At 33.2% G+C, this 23,081-nt stretch overlaps 2 protein-coding genes across 3 annotated transcripts in view; one reads left to right on the plus strand and one right to left on the minus strand.

The window, feature by feature from the left end:
* Positions 1-21,525, minus strand: part of LOC140452589 (uncharacterized) — a 40,410-nt gene extending 18,885 nt beyond the window's left edge. For both annotated transcript variants that reach the window (XM_072546906.1, XM_072546905.1), the window contains exon 1: positions 21,230-21,525. In XM_072546906.1, coding sequence (XP_072403007.1) covers positions 21,230-21,509 — 280 coding nt within the window. In that variant the 5' untranslated portion in view covers positions 21,510-21,525. The remainder of the gene's footprint in view (positions 1-21,229) is intronic.
* LOC140452928 (uncharacterized) lies at positions 4,909-5,973 on the plus strand. The gene is made up of 4 exons (XM_072547250.1): positions 4,909-5,113; positions 5,217-5,396; positions 5,452-5,604; positions 5,753-5,973. Exons 1-4 carry the CDS (start codon positions 4,909-4,911, stop codon positions 5,971-5,973), a joined length of 759 nt encoding a protein of 252 aa, XP_072403351.1.
* Positions 21,526-23,081: the final 1,556 nt, after the last annotated feature.

Raw genomic sequence — 23,081 nt, forward strand, 5'->3', positions numbered from 1 at the left:
TTCCAGTTTTACAGTCTTCAGTTGTGAAAGCAAAATAATCCGGTGAAGACTGTTTAATGTCAAATCCATCACTAAATTCTCAGTGTTACTATCAATTCCTCTATATAGGTAATGATTTTCAAAACAATTGACAACATTGAAGGGAGGTAAATCCAGATTTTGAACTAAGGGACACTTTGGTTTGTGCAAGTATTGAGCAAAACCCTACCCAATCAACATCTCGTCTCGGAGAACAATATGGAATTTCAAGATTTAGAGTAGGTAAAATTTTGAAAAGACATGGATATTGTCCCCATAAACTTCACAAATCCAACGAACAATTCCCTGGGGATCAATATAGACGTTTAGAATTTTGTCAAACTGCAATGGAAATGCCACATGAAGATGAACATTTTTTAGAGAACGTTTTGTTCACCGATGAAGGTACGTTTTCATTGCATGGCCGTCACAATTCAATGAATGCTCGGTATTGGTCTCGAGGAAATCCTCGTCAGATTTATGTCGCTCGTACCCCGCGTCCTCGAAAAGTAAATGTTTGTGGAGGCATAATAGGGAATCATGTCATTGGTCCATTTTTTATAGACGGTATGTTGACTGGAACTTCTGCAAAATCAAATTGTCCCAGCCCTTCGTAATTTACCAATAACTTTCGATTCCATATGGTTTCAACACGATGGTTGTCCTGCACATAATTCTCGCATCGTCAGTGAATATGTCAGTGCGACTTTTTCTAATCGATTAATTAGTGGCCAGGGAGATATTTTTTGGCCTGCAAGATCACCTGATCTTGCACCTTGTGATTTTTTTATGTGGGGTTATATCAAATCCAAACTATATGGAATTGAAGACGATAGGCCTAATTCTCTCCAAGAATTAAGAGAAAAGATCTCTGATTCAATGAGAGGTATTAGTCCAGAAACATTAACTAATGTTACACGAAACTTTTATAATAGATTGAGTTATTGTTCTGTTGCTAATGAGGGCTTATTTGAACATATTGTAAATACATTTATTTACAATATTTTTTTTATTTTTGTAGAATTTCTACTTATTTAAACATTCTTTAAACGTTCTTTTAATTTTGAAGAATTTTTACTTTATTTTCGAAAGTAGACGATACTGTTTTTTCAATAAGATATTTATGTTTAACTTTAAACACTTCTAATACTAGTAACGACTGACATAAATGTTTAGTGATTCAAAGCAAAACGATCTCTGCATAATTTCAAATTATCAAAAAAAAAAAAATAAAGAAAACCACATGTGGGTTTTGAACTCTAATCGTCTGCGACGTCTGTGTCGCAGTGTCGAATTCTTACCTCTAATCCACGAAGGATTGATAATTATTCCGTGACAAGAGTGTATGAAACTCCTCAAATCATAGTAGAAATTATTCTTGGTTAATAATTTAAAACTTTAGATTAAATAATCACTATTAATTAAATTATTTTATTCACATTTTTGCTTTATTGTGTGATGTCCTCTCGTGGGAGTCACTATCCGGGTAGTTTTTAGACAGTCAGAGACAGAGTTCAAAATAAAAATAAAACTTTATTGTATTCCTTAAATTAAATTGACAAAAATCTTATGTACATATTTACAATTTGGTTTAGTCTTCTCAGTACCTGGCCTATTTATCCAAATTAAGTTTGACCTTGTCATATGAAATTAGTCTTATCGGCAAGCGAGTGTGTATTTGAAATTTTACGGGAACGTTGTATCGATTTAATAACAGCGGACGATAGGTACAAAGAAAGGAAAGGAACTCAACACGTCCCTTAAGTGATTCGGGTTAATAGGACACTCCTCGACAGTCTCAACACGACTGCTTCAGAGTACGGGTAGTGAAGAGCTCAACACGCTCTTCGGGTAACGGCGGTATGGGACGGAACAACTTGTGAACTCAACACGTCCACAAGCCAGGGTAGGGAAGAAGAGAACCTTCAGTCAACACCTGTCGATTCTCTCTCTATGAGGAAATGTTGCGGTTTATATAGCGGAGCTTGGTAATTAGTTTTGCCCTTTCTACTGTCGATACATTCCTACTTCATGGGTTGGTTTGCGCGCACGCTGGTTTAACGGTGATGGCTTGGACTCATCGTTACACCCCCTCTTCCTGGAAAAAAAAATTTTGGAACAAAATTTTTTATTTTTATTCCTTGCCAAGGTACTTGGTTACCCTAAAAAAATTTACAATACATCGAAATAAAAAATGTCCGCCCTAAAAAAAAAAATAAATATCGTCTTCTTAAAAAAAATCTTCTTCCTCTCTCTTAAAAAAAAACGTCTTCCTTCGTGGGGCTTCAATTATTGGTTTTTATCCTCAGCACCCGGTTCGGGAGTCTCAGTCTGTATTTTTTTCCTTTATGCTGCGGCGGAATTAGTGAAAGCAGCGGGATTGACACTGGAATTGACTGGACTTTCTGAATTTTTGTGATGCCCATGGTTGGTTCATCGAAAAGGTTTTTAAATTTGGAAATGGCCTTTATCAGGGGCTCGCAGCCTTTGCCCGGGGTGTTAGGTTTTGGTGTGTTCCCCAATGGTGATATTAATTCTGGAACGGTGTATGGTGGCGGCGTAACTGTGCCGTCCATTTCTATGTCACTGTAATATATTTCTAACGTGTCTGACATTATATTTGAAGGTTACTGGTAAACTGTATTAAAATATACTGTCACTACTTGGTGTTGACTGTAAGTGCTTGGACTGATTAAGGAGTAGGGAAATCGGTAAATGCGGGTTTTAGGTCTCTGATATGAGCTGCTATTGTACGGTTTTTATCGTCGTGTTTTAATTTGAATATTACATTAGAACACACTTTTGTTATAGTATATGGGCCTGAAAATTTCGGTGCTAATTTGGCGTTAAAATTTTTGGCGGCATTTGAGAGTTGGTATTCCCTTTTCATGACTTTGTCGTTTGTTGTGGGTTTCCACTCTCTTCGTCGTAAGTTGTAGTAATGGCTTTGAGTTGTAAAAGCTTTTGCCAGGTTTGTACTTACTAGTTCAAATGTTTCTCGTAGTTTATGCCATTTTATGTTTTGATCGGTATGTTGTGTGTCGTTTGGGGTTTTTACGACTTTACTTGGAATTTCTAGTTCGTGTCCAAAGTTCAGGAAGGCTGGGGAGAAACCCGTTGAATCGTGTTTAGCTGTATTATATGCGAATAGTAGTTCTGGAAGGCTCGTGTCCCATTTCTTATGGTTATTATCGCAGAACTGAGCTATCATTGTTTTGATTACTCTGTTTGTTCTTTCTACTGGATTATTCTGGGGTGAATATGGCGGAATGTTTCTTTTAGAAATCTGGAATTCGTCTAGCAACTTTCGTACTTCCCTGTTATCGTATGTTCTTGCGTTGTCTGATATTAGCTCTTTGGGTGATCCGAATCTCATAATGATTTTATCTTTTAAGTTCTGACAGACTGATTTTGCCGTTGCTGTTCTGATCGGTATGGCTTCGACCCATTTTGAAAAGGTGTCCTGGAATGTCATTATATATTTGTTTCCTTTGCTGGATGTTGGAAGGGGTCCTATGATGTCGGTTGAAACGGTGTGCCATGGATATGGCGGAATTTGTGTAGATTGCATGCGGCCTGGAGTTAAGCTTTGTTGCGGCTTAAATTTCTGACAGTTCTTGCAGTTCCTGACGAACTTTGCGGCGTCTTTAAACATCCCTGGCCAGTAGTATTTTCTAGCTAGGCGGGTTATTGTTTTGGCTATTCCTAGATGTCCTGCGGTCGGTTGCTCGTGGTTTTCTGCCAGGAGTTGTTGTCTCTTGTGGTTTGGGATGCATAGTTTCCAGGGGTTGGATACCTCTGTCTCTTTTAAATCGTATTTGTCCCAGAAGTGTCGATAGAGAAGTCCATCTTTGATAGAGTAGTCTGGAAATAGTTGCGGATTTGTCTGGATTTTATTTAAAGCTTTATTGTACCATTCGTCGGGTTCTACATCTTCTACGTTTATTATGCAAACCAGATCTACTGGTTCTCTAGAGAGCGCGTCGGCCAGGACGTTCTGGGAGCCCTTTCTGTAAATGACATCGAAGTCAAATTGTTGCAGCAGCATTGCCCATCTAGCTATTCTACCTGTAGGGTTTTCCATTGTTTGTAAGTATCGTAGACTTTGATGATCTGTGATAATTGAAAATGGGTATCCTTCGATGTACCCAGCAAACAGACTTGAGCCCAGTTACGTGATGATTACGTTAAATTTACGGCGAATTTCAACGAATACATAACTCGGTGATTTAAGACGAAAAAAAAAAACGTATTTCAGTGCCAAATCATTCACCTATATATTACTGCTTCTTTTATACATGTTTGACATTAGAATAAATATAAAATCTTAATGCAAAATATAGTACATGTTTTTTATAATAGTTGTAAATGTCGGTTACATTGCAAAGCTACGTTTATTTCACGTAAAAATCACGAAAGCGAAATAACTTCCTTCAGTTAAATTTTGAGGAATATTTTGGAAAACAAAACTTTAGAACCGTGTTGGTTAGATACGTATTGCTTGAATTTTCCTCACTGTGTTATATGGACGTCGAAAAATTAGGTGTATTTCACGTAAAAGTAACGTAAATAATACCAATATTAACAAAAAGTTTTTGATCTCGCTTTTAAAAACATTTAGCCTACCTATTTCAATCCTACTACTACTTAGAAGCTATTTTTTTTATTTAAAAATATGACAGGACTTAATATAATTTATGTTGAGCCTTTGTTGAGTCTAATTTTCAAATCGCGCGCGGTGATGACGTACTTCCAAGCCTTCCCTCCTAGTCCTAACGAAGAAGAATGATTATAACAGAGACAACAGATGACTTGTCTCTGATTATAACTTTATTATTTATTATAAATTTTCCCTCGTTTTATTTTAGGCTTATATATGTACATAGTTATATGTCTTTCGTATTAATAGAGTTTGATGAGAAAGAGGGAGGTTCTGTTGCTGTGGTGCACCAGAACTGGCTCACTCCAAGAAAAAAGGAAGTATATTGGCCTCCTTATAAAACTCAAGCGCTTTACGATAAAGCAGTAAAGAAAGGGGATAGTTGCACAGAAGATTGGCAGTTATTTACGGTGAAACGTATTTTTAGATACTATGGTATGTATACAAGTATAATTATTTTGAAAAAAAAAAAATAAAAACCTTGTTTCAAATTAATTTATCTGTTGGGATCTGCTAATTTTTATAAAATATTCTGAAGATAGCTTTGAAGAAGCTCAGGTCAAGGCAAAAGTAGCTGAAGTTACATCAGATCTACAGTCAGAAGTCGATGAGGTAAATTCAGAGAAGAAAAGACAGAGAATCAAACCACGCCGGTTCATTTATAGTGACACTGAATCTGAAGAGGATTCATTACCACGACCACCGAAAATTTGTAAAGGTAAATAGTTACATATTGTTTATGGTTATAAGTTATAAAGGCTTTATGTTTTCAGCTGTTCAGGATACCTCTTCACACACCCCAAGAAGCTCCACAAGTTCGTGTATTAGTTATGGTACATTGTGTAATACAGGAACGTCTTGTGATACCCCAGTCACTTCAGTAAATGTTGAAAGAAACCTTGAAAGCAATGCAGAGTCTCAAAGTAGTAAGTAGATGTTAATTAGGTACTATTTGCAGTATATAACCTTGTATTTGCTGAAGTAATTATGAAACTTTAGTCCACTTCGGTAGTTCAGGGTTAATTGTTGAAGATGGCCATTTATTGATTGCTCAATATATCTATCTTTTTACAGGTTTTCAGACTAAGCTGGTGTCACATTTAGCGCTGATAATTGAACAAAATAAGGAAATCTTGTCTCTTTTGAAAAATAGACCACTGATTGAACAGTCTTCCGTTTTAAAGCCCAATGTTCCTGTAATTTTACCAATTTACACTTTTGAAGACTTTCAAATTTTGGAAAATTTTCTATCTGAAAATGAAGCCAATTGTATATCCTTGGTAAAACTTTTATAATGTCAACTGTTATATTTATTAAACTATTTTATTTTTAGAGCAAGTATCTGGGCACATTAGATAAAAATAGTGTAGTATCTGCTACCAATTCAGCATTAAGATGTTGTTTGGCTGATAAAGTAGCTAAAAATAGGAGCTTTTTGGGATCAAGGAATAATAAAAAGGCCTTTAACAACAATATACTTAAAAAAGTGATCGTTGGTAAGGGTGACTAAATAAATGTATGTGATTACATATATTTCATGTAATAATTTTTACAGATTCTGTAAAACTAGCCATACCAGGTTCAACTACCAGAAGTATAGAAGACTGTATGAAAACTTGGTTAAAACGGGCTCCTAAGCACTACAAGTTGGAACAGATCAAATTGAATAGAACTGATGATGCCATATAAAGCTGTTGTAGGCAAAAGACAATTTTATAGGAGGCTAAAGAAACGTAGGGAAATAATTTGTAAGGACTTAAATAGTGAAAAACTGCTAACTAAGGTAAACTATGAAAATGCTAATGTAAAAAATGATACTGATAATTTAATTACAGATGTAAGTGTTGGCTGTGAAACCAGTCATAATTCTTTAGGCACTCCTAATATTTTAAATTCAAATGATTGTTTGCTAAATGAAACTCTTCAATTAAATACTCTAGTTCCATGTAAACATGACACGACTGTATTTGAATTTGTACCAGAAAATTCCCAATATTCTAATAAATTAGGAATATGCCAGGAATTAAGAAATTGGGTAATAAGGTCAGGCAGTCTACCACATAATAGTGTTACAGTAGGGTCAGTCGGGTATCTATCAGTAGGGTCAGTCGGGTCAGCAGAGATCATATAAAAACCAAATATATAATTTTCTCAAGTGGTCAACTTTAAACCTTACAAGACATATGTGTTTAAAGCATCCAGATAGTCATGCTATAATTTAGTTCAGTACATTTTTTTCAGCCCATTTGCTTCCTACCAGCAATAAGCAAAATTACAGAGCGAGTTATCTTAGTTAGGTTAAAAGAGGAGTTCGAGATGATAGGGACAATAGCAGAAGCGCAGTTCGGATTCAAAAGTGCATGCATACAAACTACAATTATTGAGACTAGGTGAATACATCTTAAAAGAGTTAAGGGAGAGGAAATATATAGCAGCCATTTTCTTGATGACAGCAAAGCCTTTGACAGAGTCTGGTACGAAGGCTTGCTGTATGAAATACATGAAATACAAACTAATTTGGATATAGCGAAGCGATGACATATTTTCTCTCGTCTTACCTGGCCAACAAAAGGTTCTAAGTTTGCATAGAACCAACACTATTTAAGGTCGGAAACATAGAGGCCGGAGTGCCACAGGGAGCGTTGTTGTCGCCCTACCTATACACAATTTTCACGACCGATACCGAGCCTGTACTTTAACGACACTGCAATAGTAGCTAGTAGTAGCGATCTTGACCTGACAGCGAGATACTTACAAGCGACACTTAACCGTATGCAATTCTAGTGTATTAAGTAGAAAATCGCGATCAACCCGGACAACCCGGACTCAGGTTGTCATGTACAAAAAAGGTGCAACCTAACAATACTCCAATTGAATGGGCAAATAATTCCAAATACCTTGGTAATACGTTAGATAAAAAACTAACATTCACCGAGCATATCAACCAAACGGTACATAAGGCCAAGCTTCCTAGTAGTCTACTCCTACTCTCGTCACTAATAGGGTAAAAAAGTAGACTAAAGTTCAAAACAAAGATCAAAATTGCAAATGCTATAATTCTGCCAACCCTACATATGCCTCAGCGGCATGGGGTCACACGTGCAAGCCAAATCAGATGAAAATTCAAATCGTGCAAAACTTTATAATTAGGAAGGCTCTCAATCTTCGTAGATACGTACCTTTAAAGTTCTTATTTAGGGATTCTCAACAAAAGAGAGTCCTGAAAATGAGTGAAGAACGTGCACATGAAATCATTAACAACCTTAGTCACAATCCGATCCAAACACTAAGAGCGTTGACAGACTACGATCCAAACGTGAGGACAGTATACAGACGGCCAAACAATCGCTTGATAACCTGAGGTAACCACAAGCCACCCTAACAACGCAATAACAGAAGGACTAAAAAACACAAAAAAAAATTACAAAAAATACAAAAGATCACTGCTCATTAAAAAAATAACCTTTACCACTCAATACTCTTTTCTTTCTATTGATATTTTAACTTCACCTTAACTAATAACCTTCTGTTCTTCAACTTCAACAGACAAGTCGTTGATGGCTCTCTATCCGGAACACACATGTATTTAGGGACCAGAGTCAAGATATAAAATTAAATTCAGTCAATCATAGAGAGAAAAGCTCTCTTTGAGCTACTAAAATTAGGTGGTCTAAACACTACCAAGGAAAACAGAGGATGTTCGCTTACCCAGGGCATCCAAAGTAATATCCAGTAGATAAGCCCCCCCCCCCCCCCCCATTCGTAAGTCACATGATGGAGAGGGGTGGTGAAATAGCTTGAGGGTCAGATAGGTATCCGGTGACCGATTTTTTCTTCGGACATGTCGGTCCCACTGTTCAATGGAACACATATTTCCCTCGAGGCTGGGTTGTGCGAGTATGTGTGTTTGTGTGTGTGTGTGTGTGTTTACACCATGAGTCGATGGTTAAGTAAAAATTAAAAATATTTATAACAAAACTATGACGATGATACAATTTGTAACTATTATTTATTCTTTTAATTTAAAAATAAGTGTATGTAACATTTAGCGCATTTTATTTGCAAAACCATCCTCTACAACCTGCTAATTTACATTTAGAAGCGAAGTCTTTTTCATGTTCCGGTAAATTATTCATTACATCCAATCGTAGTTAAGTAATTGGTCTAAATATGATATTTTGTGGGTTCAAGAACGCAATGAGTTTGGAGAATTATCCAGTGTAACGGAAAAATGCAGTAAATCCATTGCAGTTGATTGCTTTTTTTAATAACCCAATTGAGTAGCTCTATTTTTGTATTCTAATCAGACGTTTACTTAGGTTAAGTCTATAGCGTGTGTAAATATCCTGAGAGTCGTTTTCTTTAAGCGAATGAAAATAATATATACATATATATATATATATATATATATATATATATATATATATATATATATATATATATAATATATATATGTATATATATATATATATATATATATATATATATATATATATATATATATATATATATATTGAAATGATTTCAATATCTTAAAAAGGATACAACTTAAATGGATTTTTATATGAGTTTGTTGTTCATGAATTTCATGAAGCCATCACAATGTGGGTTCGACTCTGAAATAAAAGAGAGAAAAAGATTAGTAAATTGTTAAATAAATTAATTTTGACTTACCTGGTATAGTGTTAATAATTTCTGAATATTATAGTTGCCTAGTGTATAGGTGAATCGTCTAAACCTTAGAAAGAACAAAAAAGGAAGAATTCTTAAAAAATATTTAAACATAGAAATTTTAAAAAAACGTCAGAAAACAAACTGTCAAGCAAGTCTGTGGGAGCTAAATTAATAGGGGTTTTATTAAATAAGAAATTACAATGATGTGGAGATGAAAAGAATAAATTGTATTTGCATTGTAATAGAATAAGTTTTATATCTGAACATTTTTGTTTATAAATTCCCAAATTAGATGTGATTAAAGTGATTATGAGAAATTAATGTGGATTGACAAATGTGTCAGAACAGGACAGTTTTATGGTTTAAAAAAATAGGAGACGAAAAGAAAAAGAACGTTGGTTGCTGTTAGCAACGGATAATAGGTTTTTTGGAGAGGCCGACGAGGATTTTTCGACGAAGGGGAGCCCTGAAACTGTGGAATAGGTCGGGAGTTTTTTTTTTACCTCGTCTAATTAGAATTTTAGTTTTTCCACAGTTTCCACAGCAGAGATATCCAGAATTTGTTCCAGAGAGTAAGAGAAACAATTTGACTTATAAATTATTATTGGAGTACAGAAATGTCATTTAAATTGAGAAAATTAAAATTCATGAATTAACATAATTGCGATAGGCCTTAAAAAAATAGAAAATATTAATGATCATTAAATTAAAAATAGAATAGTACGTACCTTAACTTCCGAAGAGAGGATTGATATTCCAGTTTCACCGATTATTTTGCGAGTAGTTAGTTTTCTTTAAATAAATCAGAACTGTTTTAAAGTGAGGTTGGATAATAATTTTGGGGATCATTTGAAATTTTGATTATATTTGAATGCAAGTTAAAAGTCAGCGGAATAAAGTGTTCATTTTCTCTTTCTTTATAGTTCATTAAAACACTTTATAAAGTTGCAATATTTATTTAGTTTTTAGGTACTTGTAAAGAGTCTCCACATTTTGTAATAAATTTTTATTGTCACGACACTAAACCACATTAAGATTTATACGATTCCTATTTTTGTAAATTTTTTAAAGGCAACCCAAGTTGCAGACGAATTTTATTGTTTATAAAATTCGTCTGCAACGAATTTACTCTCTGGAACAAATTCTGGATATCTCTGCTGTGGAAACTGTGGAAAAACTAAAATTCTAATTAGACGAGGTAAAAAAAAAAACTCCCGACCTATTCCACAGTTTCAGGGCTCCCCTTCGTCGAAAAATCCTCGTCGGCCTCTCCAAAAAACCTATTATCCGTTGCTAACAGCAACCAACGTTCTTTTTCTTTTCGTCTCCTATTTTTTTTAAACCATAAAACTGTCCTGTTCTGACACATTTGTCAATCCACATTAATTTCTCATAATCACTTTAATCACATCTAATTTGGGAATTTATAAACAAAAATGTTCAGATATAAAACTTATTCTATTACAATGCTAATACAATTTATTCTTTTCATCTCCACATCATTGTAATTTCTTATTTAATAAAACCCCTATTAATTTAGCTCCCACAGACTTGCTTGACAGTTTGTTTTCTGACGTTTTTTTAAAATTTCTATGTTTAAATATTTTTTAAGAATTCTTCCTTTTTTGTTCTTTCTAAGGTTTAGACGATTCACCTATACACTAGGCAACTATAATATTCAGAAATTATTAACACTATACCAGGTAAGTCAAAATTAATTTATTTAACAATTTACTAATCTTTTTCTCTCTTTTATTTCAGAGTCGAACCCACATTGTGATGGCTTCATGAAATTCATGAACAACAAACTCATATAAAAATCCATTTAAGTTGTATCCTTTTTAAGATATTGAAATCATTTCAATATATATATATATATATATATATATATATATATATATATACATATATATTATATATATATATATATATATATATATATATATATATATATATATATATATATATATGTATATATTATTTTCATTCGCTTAAAGAAAACGACTCTCAGGATATTTACACACGCTATAGACTTAACCTAAGTAAACGTCTGATTAGAATACAAAAATAGAGCTACTCAATTGGGTTATTAAAAAAAGCAATCAACTGCAATGGATTTACTGCATTTTTCCGTTACACTGGATAATTCTCCAAACTCATTGCGTTCTTGAACCCACAAAATATCATATTTAGACCAATTACTTAACTACGATTGGATGTAATGAATAATTTACCGGAACATGAAAAAGACTTCGCTTCTAAATGTAAATTAGCAGGTTGTAGAGGATGGTTTTGCAAATAAAATGCGCTAAATGTTACATACACTTATTTTTAAATTAAAAGAATAAATAATAGTTACAAATTGTATCATCGTCATAGTTTTGTTATAAATATTTTTAATTTTTACTTAACCATCGACTCATGGTGTAAACACACACACACACACACAAACACACATACTCGCACAACCCAGCCTCGAGGGAAATATGTGTTCCATTGAACAGTGGGACCGACATGTCCGAAGAAAAAATCGGTCACCGGATACCTATCTGACCCTCAAGCTATTTCACCACCCCTCTCCATCATGTGACTTACGAATGGGGGGGGGGCTTATCTACTGGATATTACTTTGGATGCCCTGGGTAAGCGAACATCCTCTGTTTTCCTTGGTAGTGTTTAGACCACCTAATTTTAGTAGCTCAAAGAGAGCTTTTCTCTCTATGATTGACTGAATTTAATTTTATATCTTGACTCTGGTCCCTAAATACATGTGTGTTCCGGATAGAGAGCCATCAACGACTTGTCTGTTGAAGTTGAAGAACAGAAGGTTATTAGTTAAGGTGAAGTTAAAATATTAATAGAAAGAAAAGAGTATTGAGTGGTAAAGGTTATTTTTTTAATGAGCAGTGATCTTTTGTATTTTTTGTAATTTTTTTTTGTGTTTTTTAGTCCTTCTGTTATTGCGTTGTTAGGGTGGCTTGTGGTTACCTCAGGTTATCAAGCGATTGTTTGGCCGTCTGTATACTGTCCTCACGTTTGGATCGTAGTCTGTCAACGCTCTTAGTGTTTGGATCGGATTGTGACTAAGGTTGTTAATGATTTCATGTGCACGTTCTTCACTCATTTTCAGGACTCTCTTTTGTTGAGAATCCCTAAATAAGAACTTTAAAGGTACGTATCTACGAAGATTGAGAGCCTTCCTAATTATAAAGTTTTGCACGATTTGAATTTTCATCTGATTTGGCTTGCACGTGTGACCCCATGCCGCTGAGGCATATGTAGGGTTGGCAGAATTATAGCATTTGCAATTTTGATCTTTGTTTTGAACTTTAGTCTACTTTTTTACCCTATTAGTGACGAGAGTAGGAGTAGACTACTAGGAAGCTTGGCCTTATGTACCGTTTGGTTGATATGCTCGGTGAATGTTAGTTTTTTATCTAACGTATTACCAAGGTATTTGGAATTATTTGCCCATTCAATTGGAGTATTGTTAGGTTGCACCTTTTTTGTACATGACAACCTGAGTCCGGGTTGTCCGGGTTGATCGCGATTTTCTACTTAATACACTAGAATTGCATACGGTTAAGTGTCGCTTGTAAGTATCTCGCTGTCAGGTCAAGATCGCTACTACTAGCTACTATTGCAGTGTCGTTAAAGTACAGGCTCGGTATCGGTCGTGAAAATTGTGTATAGGTAGGGCGACAACAACGCTCCCTGTGGCACTCCGGCCTCTATGTTTCCGACCTTAAATAGTGTTGGTTCTATGCAAACTTAGAACCTTTTGTTGGCCAGGTAAGACGAGAGAAAATATGTCATCGCTTCGCTATATCCAAATTAGTTTGTATTTCATGTATTTCATACAGCAAGCCTTCGTACCAGACTCTGTCAAAGGCTTTGCTGTCATCAAGAAAATGGCTGCTATATATTTCCTCTCCCTTAACTCTTTTAAGATGTATTCACCTAGTCTCAATAATTGTAGTTTGTATGCATGCACTTTTGAATCCGAACTGCGCTTCTGCTATTGTCCCTATCATCTCGAACTCCTCTTTTAACCTAACTAAGATAACTCGCTCTGTAATTTTGCTTATTGCTGGTAGGAAGCAAATGGGCTGAAAAAAATGTACTGAACTAAATTATAGCATGACTATCTGGATGCTTTAAACACATATGTCTTGTAAGGTTTAAAGTTGACCACTTGAGAAAATTATATATTTGGTTTTTATATGATCTCTGCTGACCCGACTGACCCTACTGATAGTTTCTGCCATTCAGGGATGATTTTTAAAAAATAATTATTTAATTTACAAATGCGAGAGAACTTTATTGCGTTCTTAAAAGTTACAATATTAAAATCAGACTTCACTGTACAAAGTTTCAAATCAGACTGAATAATAATTAATTAAAATGAAATACATTACACATTGGAAAATAAAATAATAATTCGCAAGTTGCACTTTTATATTCAGGTCGATCATAGTTCAGGTGCTGACGCATCGAATTTAGGGTATTGGCTTATGGGGTCAACGACTATAACTCCTCCACCCTTAGTTTCTGGAATTTTTCATGGAATTGAAAAATGACCTAGGTTGGGCTTGTGGTAGGTTTTCTTTAGGATCATCTTGGATGTGAACACTCTCCATGGGACTATCATCTTTTCTTTGCGAATTCGTTCTTCTTATACATTTAATACCAAAATATGCAAAAATTATTATAATCAAAAATATTATTGATAGGTTCCAGAAGTTAAAAGGACTAGTAGCTTCTGAGTTTTTAAGTATCAATGTTTTAATTTCTTCTTGTTTCTTCTTAACTAAATGAATCTGGTCCAGTTGGACATCTTCGATATGAACTTTGGGAATCTCTTCTTAATGAGGATGAGGAATAACTATATTCGGAAGTAATAGTGGCTGACTTTCAGAAATGAGGCGATTATTGCTAAATGTTTGGTCTTCTGTGCTAAACTGGCATTGAAAGGGAACTGTGATGAGACAATTTCCAGAAATTAATTGAAGATCTGTGTTGGTACAGTTCATTTGGATTTTGGTTTTGGTTACCAAAACAGCGATGTAGTGGGACTCATCTACTTGTTGGATCATATTTTTTGAAATCTGAACTTCTATTCTTTGGCATCTCGTAGGATTAGATTTCAGTTTAAGGAGTTGGAATAGACAGTCTTCTTCATTTTTACTTTTCAGATGATTCTCGGGACAGAAGAATTTTGGCTTCAGATTGGAGCATGGTACAGATGTGTATTGGTAAAAATTTTCATTCATTATCAGATAGGTGTTAGGGGGTGGTAGTTCGATTTACAGTAGGAATCGAGTATAAATGATAGTAGAAGTATTCGTCGGGATAAGCTATTGGAACATGGACAATGAAAACAATTGTCAAGTAGTACGCTTCTGTTTCTAAGATATTATAATATTTATTTATGTCTGATGTGATATTCGGATAAATTAGTTCGTTTCTTTAATGATATTTCATAATTTGAGTTAATATTGACTTTAGTTCATTAATCTTTACTATACTACTATTTAAAATACATAGTCTCGCAAATGTTATAGAGTTTTCTATTTCTGTTAGCAACTGTAATATAATATTTATCTTCTTCTTCAAGTGCCATCTTCGTTCCGAAGGTTGGCGATCATCAGGGCTATACGTATTTTCGAAACTGCTGACCGAAACAATTCGTTGCTGCTACAGCTATACCATTCCCGTAGATTCTTTAGCCAGGAGTTTCGTCTTCTTCCTATAATATTTATACTTATACTTAATTGATCTAAAATATTTCAAGTTATAAGGAAATCTTCAAAATTAAAAATAAATTTATTAAGGTTTGAACGAATAGATTCTAAACCAGAGAAAATTACTTTTTGGTTGCTCTTTATGAGAGAAATAGTATTATTAAAATTCTCTACAATATCTGTCGATAATAAAATTTGTTTATTAAGTCTTTAGTCTCGGCTTGTTGAAGGCCCAGGACTATCATCGTTGTCATTAGGAACCTGCAAGAGTTTTTCCGGTTAGTTTTTGGTCGTCTTAAGTTTTGTTTATGTAAAAGTCTTTTTTGAGTAGCAACTTTAATTTTTGTATCTTTAACAACTTTATCTTTCATAAATTTAGGGTTAAGTTTATTTCGTACAAGTGTAGTGTTTTTCCTGTAAACATCACTGAAACACATCACATCATCCTGTCTTCTTCGTATGTAAGTGGTTCGTGTCGATCCTTATTGTGATATTCAATACATTTTTCTTTTTGTTCGGTCAATTTTTTATTAAGTTCTTTATAGATCTCTTTGGTCATATCTCTATGTTTCTGCATATAATTATTAATCAGTTTTTGGTCTATGTTCATATCAAATATTTCTTTAGTGTTAATGTGTCTATTTATAATATCTATAGGCTTTTGTTGAGTTACGGATTGTATTGAGTTATTATATCCTAAAATAGCATAAGGCATTTGATTTAAGATAAGAATTTTTCCATCTGATTTACTTCTAATTATTCGTAGGTGTTCTATTAGAGTAGAATGAAATCTCTCTATAGATCCTTTAGATTGGGTACTATTTGTAGTAACATAATGAGTTTTTACTTTATGTATGTCGAAGAATTCTTGTACAACAGAGTTTTTTAATTCTGTGCCTCGGTCCATAGTTACGAGATCAGGAATTCGATGATGTGTCATGAAGGTTAGAAAAGCTCTTACAATTTCAGTACTTGTCAAAGCTGAAAGTGGGTATGCTTGACCGTATTTAGAAAATGTGTCTATTATAGTAAGAAATTTTTGGCCTTGACTTTGAAAAGTGTCTGCAAATATTATTTCAAACGGTTTCGTAGCTGTGGGTGTAATCATTAATTTTTGATTTGGCGGATTACGATCATATTTATTTACTTGGCAAATATTACAATTATTTATAAAATCTGTTACATCTTGTTTTATTCCTAGCCAATAGTAGGTACGTTTAATTCTAGTTTCTGTTTCTAGAATGCCTCGGTGATTGGTTTTTCCTTCATGAAATAACCTTATTTTTTCATGCTGTTCATCTTTGTCTACTAAATCTTTTAAGATGCTGTTACATTTTATTAACTTGTAGGCAGAATTTTTAAATGTGTTTTTACGTTTCTAATATTTCTGGTATAAAGGTGTCTTCTTTGAAGTACACAGCATATTTGTATTTTGGGTCAATGTAATTTTTAAATATATTAATAGTTTCTTGTACAATATTATTTTTTGAAATTTGGATATAAAGTCTTTTTCTGTTGGGAAATATTTTTTCAATTTTTGGTTTGGCAGCTGAGTGTAAAACAAAATCAATTACAATTTGGTGATCAAAAACATTGAGATGTTTATCAGAAATGAGCATTCCTAGTATTGGATCTTCTATACTAGTATGTACAGTTTCTCCATCATCATTGTTATCTTCAATGTCATTATCTTGGTCATTTCCTTGTTCTATGTTTTCTTCGTTAATGTCATCGTCGATATTTACAGCCATCGAAACGGCGTCATCATCGTTCCTTGTCGGAGTCTTATTTTGTTTTTCCATGTATTTTAAAAATTCATTACAATGAATCTCTATTCTAGATAGGGAGTCTGCATTTGCATTGCAACTTCCTTTCTTGTATTCGATTATGTAATCAAATTCCTCTAATTTTAAACGCCATCTTACTAATCGTGATTTGGTTCTTTTAGAGACATAAGCCACTGTAAAGGTTTATGGTCTGTCATAATTTTAAACTGTCTTCCAAATAGATAAGGCCTAAAATATTTAGTTGCCCATACTATCGCAAGAAGTTCTTTTTCTATAACACTGTAGTTTTGTTCGGACTAGTTTAATGTTCTCGAGGCATAAGCTACTGGTTTGTCTTGACCATTTACCAGTTGAGATAATACGGCTCCTACTGCTACATTACTTGCATCAGTAGTTAATATAAAATCTTTATCAAAATCTGGATACTGAAGTATAGGTTCATTAATTAATAAATTTTTGCAATCTTCGAAACATTTTACAAATTCTGGAGTGTGTTCTATCTTAGCATCCTTTTTTAAACATTTCGTTAATGGTTTAGTTAATCTGGCAAAATCTTTTATAAATCTCCTGTAATATCCTAACAATCCTAAAAATCCTTTTATTTCGCGTGCTGTTTTAGGAATTGGATATTTGACAATTGCATTAATCTTATCTTTGTTTGGTTTTACACCGTCTGTAGTTACAATATGACCAAGATACGCTACTTCTTTTCTTAGAAATTCACACTTATCTAGTTGTATTTTAAAATTATTAGCTTGTAAACGTTTAAAAACTTTTTCTAAATTTACAATATGCTCTTGTAGTGAGGTAGAAAAAATAATTATATCGTCTAAGTAAACAAGACAGATGTCATCTTGAAGACCTCGCAGAATATCGTCCATAACTCTCTGAAAAGTTGCAGGAGCATTCTTGAGTCCAAATGGCATACGAACATATTCATAATGTCCATTCTCAATATTGAAAGCTGTCTTGGGAATATCGTCTGGGTGCATCTCAATCTGATGAAAACCACTAGCTAGATCAAGTGTACTAAAATAGTTGCATCTGCCTAATTTATCAAGTGTATCGATAATATTTGGTAATGGGTATTTTTCTGGAATTGTTTTCTCGTTCAGTTTCCTATAATCTACGACAATTCTCCATTTCTTTTTTCCTGATGCATCTGCTTTTTTGGGTACTACTCAGATAGGCGAGGACCAAGGTGAGTTGCTTGGTCTAATAATTCCTTGTTCTAACATTTTGTTTATTTGACTATTTACTTCTGGTTTATGAACAAAAGGGTATCTATACGATTTACTAGAAATAGGTAGTTCATCCTTAGTTTTTATAAAATGCTTAACTCTATTTGTAAATTAATCTTTTTCATAGCGAGGTTTATCCTCGCTATGAAAAAGATTAGAATATTTATTACAAGTTTTTAGAATATTTTGTTTTTCTTCAGAGTTCATATGAGATGTACGGATTAAATTTTCAATATTAAATTTTTCGATTTCGTCTGCAGGCACTATGTCTGCATGGAATAATTCATGACAATTTTCGTCAAAAGGAACAGTATCAATTGGAGCATCTAAGGTGATAAAAATTTCATCTTGGGTTCGGTTATAGATTTCGACTAGAGCAAAACCGTCTATTGCGTGCGAGAGACATGCAGGGATTTCACATTTTTGAATAGTTTGGTCAGGGATAAATATACATCCTGATTTTTGAGAAACTGGAATTTTAGCTACACTACAAGATAAGGGGTCCAATTTTTGTTTAAAGATTATTTTTAGGTCAGATTTATAGTATGTTATAGGTATACTAGAATATGGAGTAGTTAATTGGGAATTTACGAAATCTAACTTAGCATTAAGATATTTTATGTTATCTAGTTCTAAAAGACCATCGAAACTTCTATGAAAATCAAAAAGATGGAACTTAATCTTACCTTCCTGATTAAATTCTGAAAAAATGGGGATTTCTGCACAAAAGTCTTTCTTTGTACTTTGAAATACTGCGGAAACAACAAAGGGTTCATAAGATATAATTTTTGTAGAAAAGGTTAGCTTTTTCGGGGTTTAAAAAAGATTTAGAGGAACCTGTATCTACCAGTAACTTTAATGGAGGATCATGAATCTGAATATATGGCAGTTCTCTTTTATTTGTGGAAAAATTTAATTCTATTAAGTCGGTTGGTTTTGAAAGATGCCGTCTTGAAAATTTTGATGATGCTGTTCGTTAACAATATCATAAGTTTGTTGATGAGAAGTCTGAGGAGTATTTTGGTAATCACTATTATTGATCGAAAATGTCTATCATTGCGAGAATTTATTTGGGAATTTAAATGAAAGTTATAGTTTGGTTTTCTAGAATATTAGTTACTATTATTATTATTATTATTAGTATTAAAATTTTGACTTTTTTGATAGTATTTAATATTATCTTCTTCTTTAATGAATTGTATAGCTTGCTCGATAGATTGTGGTCTCATTGCACGAATTATGGGTCCTAAAGGTTCTCTTAAACCTGCTAAAAATGTTTTCAATGCTTGTTTGTTAAAGAAATCTCGTTTATATGTACGTTCCTGACCAAGATGGTGTAAATCTATATAGCTACAAATAGAATTTAATAAATCTAGCACCTTTTCATGAAATTGATAAGGTGTTTCGTTTGGCTTTTGTTTAAGATTAACTAGATCCTGATTTAGACAATTTTCGTCTCTTTGATCAGCAAAATTTAAAATTAATGTATTTTTTATACCATCCCAATCAGTATTGCCGCTAATCGCAATTATTTCTTCAGCTCTTCCTTCTAATTTATTTAATATACCGTTCAATAATAAACAATTTTGAAAGCTATTAGGATTAGTTGTATCAAAATAATGTTGTAAGATTGATTCGGTAGCATTTATAAATCTATAAAGTTTATTGATATTGCCATCAAAACGAGGAATAATGGCTAAATTTGCGATATCTAACTTAGGTACAATAATAGTAGCATTTGAAGTACTTGGTGAAGTCATTTTATTTTTATTTAATACTTTTCTTTCTTAATTATATTCTTATCTATCAAAAATAATAAGTAAATAATACGTACTCTTGACTATTATTTTCACAAAAGGATTTAATAGGCAAAGAGGAGTCTGAATATGAATAAAAATTATTAGCTTACCACATTTATGTACTTCTGCTTGTTTATTCTGATATCCCTGGAAATTCTGGATGTCCTGATGGAGCCCAAAATCACTGACAGTTCGAAAAGTTTATGAAAAACGGAAACCGGTTCTTTTTTCGTCAAAGAGTTAGAACTCACGAATATCCGCAATGGAATTCTACGAAAAATCCACTAAGACTGCGCCACTGATAGTTTCTGCCCTTCAGGGACAATTTTTAAAAAATAATTATTTAATTTACAAATGCGAGAGAACTTTATTGCGTTCTTAAAAGTTACAATATTAAAATCAGACTTCACTGTACAAAGTTTCAAATCAGACTGAATAATAATTAATTAAAATGAAATACATTACACATTGGAAAATAAAACAATAATTCGCAAGTTGCACTTTTATATTCAGGTCGATCATAGTTCAGGTGGTGACGCATCGGATTTAGGGTATTGGCTTATGGGGTCAACGACTATAACTCCCGTCGCCTCACAAAGTGATGCGGTTCTCTAAAGTGAGCTGGAGCCGGTGAGTCGAATCTTAGATGACCGGGAACTCCCGACACACCTATAGCTCTAGTTAGTTTTTGATAACGGTAAATAACAGATGTCAATGTCGGTAGGTTTGATACGATGTATTAGTAGCTAATATTTCAAAAACTTCGAAACAGAAGGTATTTCTTGGTGTCCTATCTGTGATGAATGTTGGCGATCATCCTGGCAACCTTTGTGTTATCTTGAGCAGCGGTAAAAAGCTGCACATATGTTGTGTTGAACCAGGTTCTGAAGATTTTCAACCAGGATGTTCTTCTTCTTACTGCATCTCGCTTTCCAAATATTTTTAGTTGCAGGATGGCTTATAGGTAGTCGACTACTTCAATAAAATTTGAATGTAAATTTCGAAGGACGCGGTAAAATTTTCGAGTGCGATATACGATCGAATCGTATAAAAATGCTCTTTAAAAGTATGTGCCACTAAGTAAATCGACATTTTTATCGATTCGGAAGAAAATTAGAATTAAAAGTACAAGAGAAGTGTGGAGTATAATTTTACATTAACGCATGAATTTTTTATTTATAAAACCTAATGTGTTATACAAGAGAACATAAATGTAGCGTAAAATTTATTTTGTCCAACTTTACACAATTTTCTTTCTTTCTCTATTTCTTTAAGTTTACAGTTTATTTTTAATAATCAACCTTACCTAATTTTAATTTTCTAGATATTTCAGCAAACTCCGCTTCATATATTTGCCTTCTTTTTCTAATTTCAGCTAGTTCCTCGTCCTCCGATTCGGACCTCGGTCTTTTTCCAACTCTTTCTCTTGAATTGGATCTACTTCTAGATGTCTTACTTTCTAGCAATCTCTTTTGTTCATATTTATTAAATTTTTCGTATTTATTGTCTTTAACATTTTTCTGAGATTTCGAGGGCTGCTTAGAGAATATTGGATTAATAGATGTGTTTGTTTTCAAATTAGACATTTTTTCGGGTTTGTTTTTTGATTTTTGTGTTCTTGTCTTCTTGTCGTTTTCAGAAGAGCTAAAAAATATTATTATTTAATGATAAAATTGTAGGCATAAAACCGTATTACAATATTGATGATGAAAGAATCTAACAAAAATACTATAAATAAGGATACAAGGAAATAAACTTTAGCTTTTTTAACTATCCTGAGGTTACAATATGTGAAGACCCAACAAGGGACCCATGTAGAAGTCATACAAATATCCCTGGCACATTATTTGAGGAACCCCTCTTTCAGTTGAACTAATACCAGAGCATGGGAGAAATGAATACCATCATCTAACTAATCTCCTATAGTAACGGGTATTAAATATAGAACAAACAACTAATACTATATTAACTTAATTACTAATAACTAATTCAAGATTCAGAATGATTCTACGGTGTCACAATTTGTTAGAAATAAAACAAAAAGGTGGTTGAAAAAGTATAAAAATAAATGGAGTGCAAAAAAGAAGCACACCCATTTAAAGAAAATCATTAACAACATTGACAAAAGACTTTTGGCTAATCTAGTTGATCATAGCATAAGAGAGATGAGAAATGGGCACTTTCATTTGAGGAAACATCTTTGCAACATAGGTAGAGTGAATCATGTTTCAGAAAATGAAAAATAGAGAGAAAAACGTATGATAAAGTGACAACTGTACATGGAACGCCATAAGATAAGGTAGGTATTCTTGTCTTGTCTCTATAAGCCGGTCGTGCATCTCTGGGGGTTCTAGTCTTCGTAATACGGAGCGTTGTAAATATATGTATAAATCTGTTCTTACATTCTTACATCTATTGCTATATCTCACTATTTACAGATTAACGGTTATTGACTAACAACAGACTTAGTTGACGATGATAGGAGGTTAACTTTAAATTCGTCTGTTGTGACTATTCACTACGAGTAATTGAGATTACATATGTTTAATTACAATTAACGATTGAATAGTGATCTATTGTTATTGACCTTGACTACTCTTCTAGCTACTTTTGTATTATATCAATCTGTGACGAATCGCCTCGTTACTGCGGCAATTATTGTTAATATTATTATGCTTATCTGGCAAGGTTCCACTTAATTGCAACGAATGTGTTTTTTACATATCTGATATACAAGGACAAAACAAATATTGAGCCAGAAGAAATCTTTATACTCTTCATAAAGTTGCTTGTTTTTATTAAGAGCACAAAACTTTTTGCTGGAGTTTAATCAAAGATTATTTAGTATAAAGGTCTTATGATCAAGTACTAGAAGCAGTTAGTGAATTATCTGATATAAATCGAAAAATGTAGAAAAATTTAGAAAATGTTCATCAAATTAATTGTATAATGCACATTCTATACAGAATAGGACTATTCGATTTAATATTAGTGAATGCACATTGACATTGAAAATAAATATAATTAAATATAATTATTCAATATTATATAATATTGAAAATATACTTGAAAATAAATATGATATTGAAAATAAGGATTCATATTCAGACAATGATTCAAATTAAAATTTCCCTATCGAGAATACAATATTAAACTCT

This window comes from Diabrotica undecimpunctata, chromosome 11 (assembly GCF_040954645.1).
Source record: "Diabrotica undecimpunctata isolate CICGRU chromosome 11, icDiaUnde3, whole genome shotgun sequence".
Taxonomy (NCBI): domain Eukaryota; kingdom Metazoa; phylum Arthropoda; class Insecta; order Coleoptera; family Chrysomelidae; genus Diabrotica; species Diabrotica undecimpunctata.